This window comes from Sinocyclocheilus anshuiensis, unplaced genomic scaffold (assembly GCF_001515605.1).
Source record: "Sinocyclocheilus anshuiensis isolate Anshui unplaced genomic scaffold, SAMN03320099.WGS_v1.1 scaffold2235, whole genome shotgun sequence".
NCBI classification, from domain to species: Eukaryota; Metazoa; Chordata; class Actinopteri; order Cypriniformes; family Cyprinidae; genus Sinocyclocheilus; species Sinocyclocheilus anshuiensis.
This window is the reverse complement of record NW_015536588.1, coordinates 11798-16157: the sequence shown is the minus strand read 5'-3', so window position 1 is coordinate 16157 and position 4360 is coordinate 11798. Positions and strand designations below refer to the sequence as shown.

At 43.2% G+C, this 4360-nt stretch overlaps 1 protein-coding gene across 1 annotated transcript in view; it reads right to left on the bottom strand.

Annotated features, from left to right (window-relative positions):
- Nucleotides 1-325, bottom strand: part of LOC107703349 (extracellular calcium-sensing receptor-like) — a 5753-nt gene extending 5428 nt beyond the window's left edge. The window contains 1 exon segment of the mRNA XM_016505942.1: nt 102-325. Within this exon segment, the coding sequence (XP_016361428.1) occupies nt 102-325 (224 nt within the window).
- Nucleotides 326-4360: the final 4035 nt, after the last annotated feature.

Here is a 4360-nt window from a genome sequence, read left to right as displayed (position 1 = left end):
ACACACACACACACACACACACACATTTTTAACACAATCACTTTAATCCATTCACGACTGCTCTGTTTAGAATTGTATTCAATTTTATATCAAGTTCTAACCTGCCACTGCACTCAAGTGATCGTGGCCGTCTAACGTAGATGTGCTTCTCTGTCTTCAGATAGTAATGAATGGTGAAAGCCCCTCCAATGACAAAGTCTCCATCCTTGAAAAGTGCAGGGGGCTGAGGGTCAGCTTGGAGGATGCAGGTGCCTAAATTAATCCCACACACAACAGGACAAAGCCTGGCAATACACAGTAGTGTCGTTGTCAATAAAAGATGCATGTCTCTTCCTGGGCAAGCAACCACAAATAGGAGGTGAGCATTACACCTTTTTTTATATACCCACCAGCAACTACTGTTGTGAAAATGTGAATGAAAAAAAAAATGTAAGAGGGTGTGGTTATTATTTCATATCAGTCAATCATGATGAGAGAATGTGTCTGAAGTGAATCATGAATTTTTTTAAACACCCAAAACAGGACCTTCTTTAAAGTCATCCCACCCCCTGCCAGTCTCAAGAGAAATGTTGATTATGATGGAAGGCATGTTTTAAATTTATATTTGCTTTTACCTGATTGTATTACTTATTTTACAAGTGTTTTATCTTATTGTATTAAAGGGGTCCTATTATGCTCTTTTACAAAGTCTTGATTTTGTTTCGGGGGTGTACTAGAACATGCTCTCATGCTTGGTGGTTAGAAAAACACATTCTTTTTCACATAATTTACATGATTAAAATATCTTTCTGCTGATGTTCCCTCTGAGGCGGAGCCCGCTACAGATGGTTCCGAGGTGGTGGCGCCTGCTCACGGAGTTCCCTCTGATGTGGGGGAGCTGCTTCTGGCCTTCCCGAAGCGGCGGAGCCTGCTGATATTCCCTCTGGGGTGACGGGGCTCATTTCAGGCCTTCTCGAAGCGGCGGAGCCCGCTGATGTCCCCTTCTAGGCGGCAGGGCTCGCTTCAGGCCTTCCCGAAGTGACGGAGTCCGCTGATGTTCCCTCTGAGGCGGCGGAGCTTGCTTCAGGCCTTCCCGAAGTGGCGGAGCCTGCTGATGTTCCTTCCGAGGTGGCGGAGCTCACCTCAGGCCTTCCCGAAGCGGCGGTGCCCGCTGATGTTCCCTTTGAGGCGGCGGAGCTCGCCTCAGGCCTTCCCGAAGCAGCGGAGTCCGCTGATGTTCCCTCTGAGGCGGCGGAGCTCGTTTCAGGCCTTCGAGAAGCGGCAGAGCCCACCACTGCTGTGGTGGCCGCTGGTTCTGCCCTGGGTCCCCATCCCGCCGGCGCTGCCTCAGTCCTCAGGGGCCCCTCCAGCACACGGACCTGGCCCCCCCATCCCATCTCATCCCTCCCCCTACTTCGCCCCCGCTCTACCGTCCCCCTGGTTGGGCGCTTGGGAATGTCTGAAAGCCGTTCCTTAGAGGAGGGGTTCTGTCATGAGTCCGGGCCCTGCATTTCTTCCTCTCACCACCAGAGGTCGCCGTCCTCCTGGACTCCATTCCCCAAACTCCACTCACCTGTCACTCATTACACCCTCAGCTGTTCCCCAATGTCACAGACTATATATTCTCACTCACCACTCTGCCTGGCTTATTAATTGTAGTTGCTGTTTAATGTTTTGGATACATGCCCATGTGTTGCCATATAATGTCTACCGTTCCTGAACCTGTTTTGTTTTGCCTTGTTGGCCTTTTTTTTATTAAAGAGAAGTCTTACCTGCATTTGGACCCAGACCCTGTTTTTCCACGGTGCCCCTTACCGCGCCATGACAAAGTTAACACGACTATAACATTCAGGACTTTAAATGGGCAGTTCATGCTTGAAAACATTTTAGAAGAATTCAAAACATCATGTTATTTAAACCAGTGGTTTATTCCTGTACCCCCAATAATACAAAAAAAACAAAACAATCTTATATATATTGAAGAGTTCATTTGCAAAATCCAATAACGTTTTAGAGTCACTCGTTTAACTCGTTTAATCTTTGTAATCTCCTCAGATGACAATGTAAGATGCCTGACAGAGGTTGTTGTTGTTGTTGTGATCATAAACTGTATGGATGTGATTACACGCAATACACGGAGCTTTTCCCTCACCATTGTAACGCGCTGCTTTTGCAAGGTTCTGTGAAAACGTTTCAGCTTTTATTTTCCTTTTTCGCCCTGAAGAAGATCTCACAGGTTCGTCAAGTTTGTTGGAATTATCCATCCTCGATCACTTTTAGTCAGCTTTGACGAAACTCCTCTCAGCTAGCACGTCTTTTCAAAGTGAAAGTAGCCTTGTCACCTGACCTGAATACACTGCTTGTGTAGCCTAGTGAACCAAACTGAGAGACCATTTTGAAGGCTCAGGAAACCTTTGCAGGTGTTTTGAGTTGATTAGCTGATTGGCATGTCACCATATTCTAATTTGCTGAGATAGTGAATTGGTGGGTTTTTGTTAAATGTGAGCCAAAATCATCACAATTAAAAGAACCAAAGACTTAAACTACTTCAGTCTGTGTGCACTGAATTTATTTAATACACGAGTTTCACAATTTGAGTTGAATTACTGAAATAAATGAACTTTTCCACGACATTCTAATTCATTGAGATGCACCTGTATATTAATAGGGAAGGGGGGCCCAAAAATTAGTTTTGCCTATGTCACGAAAAAAGGTAAATCCGGCCCTGCAAACGTGGTGATGAACGCGGAAGTAACGAACGTGGAAGCGCAGAGGAGAGAGCAAAACAAAACACCGGTCACGAATTAGTAGTACAAAACGAGGATTTGTAAAGAAAATGTCGGAGGATTTCAGTATAAGCCAAGAGGACACTGGTTTTCCTTTGCTGTAAACAAAACTTGTTTCTCGCGAGACTAGCATATTCTCACCGGAGTTTATGCTACGCCTACATCATCCACTGGATGCCACTCTCTCGTGAACGCGCATACGACAGTTAGCGGAAGTTAGAGATTAAGGTTTATAACGTTGTAAATATGGATATTTTTCTTAATACATATAGCACCAATATGTAAAATAGTTACATCAGTGGTTTGAAAACTGGTACATTAACATTAAAGAATGACTGATATCTAATATTAAGCAGTTGCCAATTGCGTGCATCTCAGAGGGCTTTTGACGGTACTTTACCCATTAAATGTTATTTCGGTATTCTGCTCTGGTCTAAAAACAATAATGAAACACTTAGGAGCAAAAAATACAGAGATTCAGACCAAAGCTTAAAGCTAAAATAGCAAATATCTCCACAGCTACAATGAATTTCCCTGAAGAGCTAACATAAGACAGAATAAATGTGATCCATACAGCACAGAATATGAGCATACTGAATGTGATGAACTTAGCCTCATTTCGGGCAAGAAAAGCTAAAACATATCAAAGGAAAGTTAGGAGGCCAATATAACCCAGTACAGCCCAGAATCCTATAGCTGATCCTAAACTGCATTCTAGAATGATCTTTTCTTTGTACTGATGAATATTGCTATATGGAAAAGGTGGAGATATTTTATACTTAAAATATAAAAAAAGAGATATTTTATATTTATATTTTTATATACATATAAGTACCTGTACAAGAGTGAAGCCCAAAACAGAGTCTCTGTTGAGGAGGCCCATACTATTTCATGACATTACTTCCCGGAAGTGTAGCTTTGATGGCAATTAGCACTACTATTGTTTTGCCCAGAACACGAGATACAGAGGACAAAAGTGATCCCAAATGCTGTGCGACGCAACATACAGGACCACTCAGTGGGCCGACCAATAAAAGTAAGTGAACAGAGGAAACACAGAGACAATGAGAAGAGAAGCAGGGAGCTTAGTTCTGAGTTGTTGGCTTTTACTATCGGAGAGGCCCTATTTCTGTAGAACACTAAAGTTATGCTCAAAGCCACTAAAGAGCCAGCAACAGAGAAAGCAGCCAGTATAATCCCAAGGATCTCATCCCAGGAGAGAAACTCCACTGGTTTAGGAAGACACTTGTCCTTCTCATTATTGGGCCAATACTCAGGTTGGCATTTGTGACAATCTAAAGAATCTGAAAGATCAAGAAGTCAGTGCATAACAGCCATTCATGAACTACAAGAACAAAATGAAGACATACAGATTATCAAGCTAAACATTTTTAGAATGACCAGGGCTGCCTTTCCCGAAACCTTCTTAACGCTACGTCGTTCGTAAGTTATACCTTAAGTTGTACCTTTACGTTAATACGTGTTTCCCGAAACGTTCTTAGTTAAGTATACCTTCCGTAAGTCATTCGTTCGTAAGGTTAGTCTGGACCACTCTTAGCTATACCTTATCGCTGTTCACAGTTCACTCCGCTAGT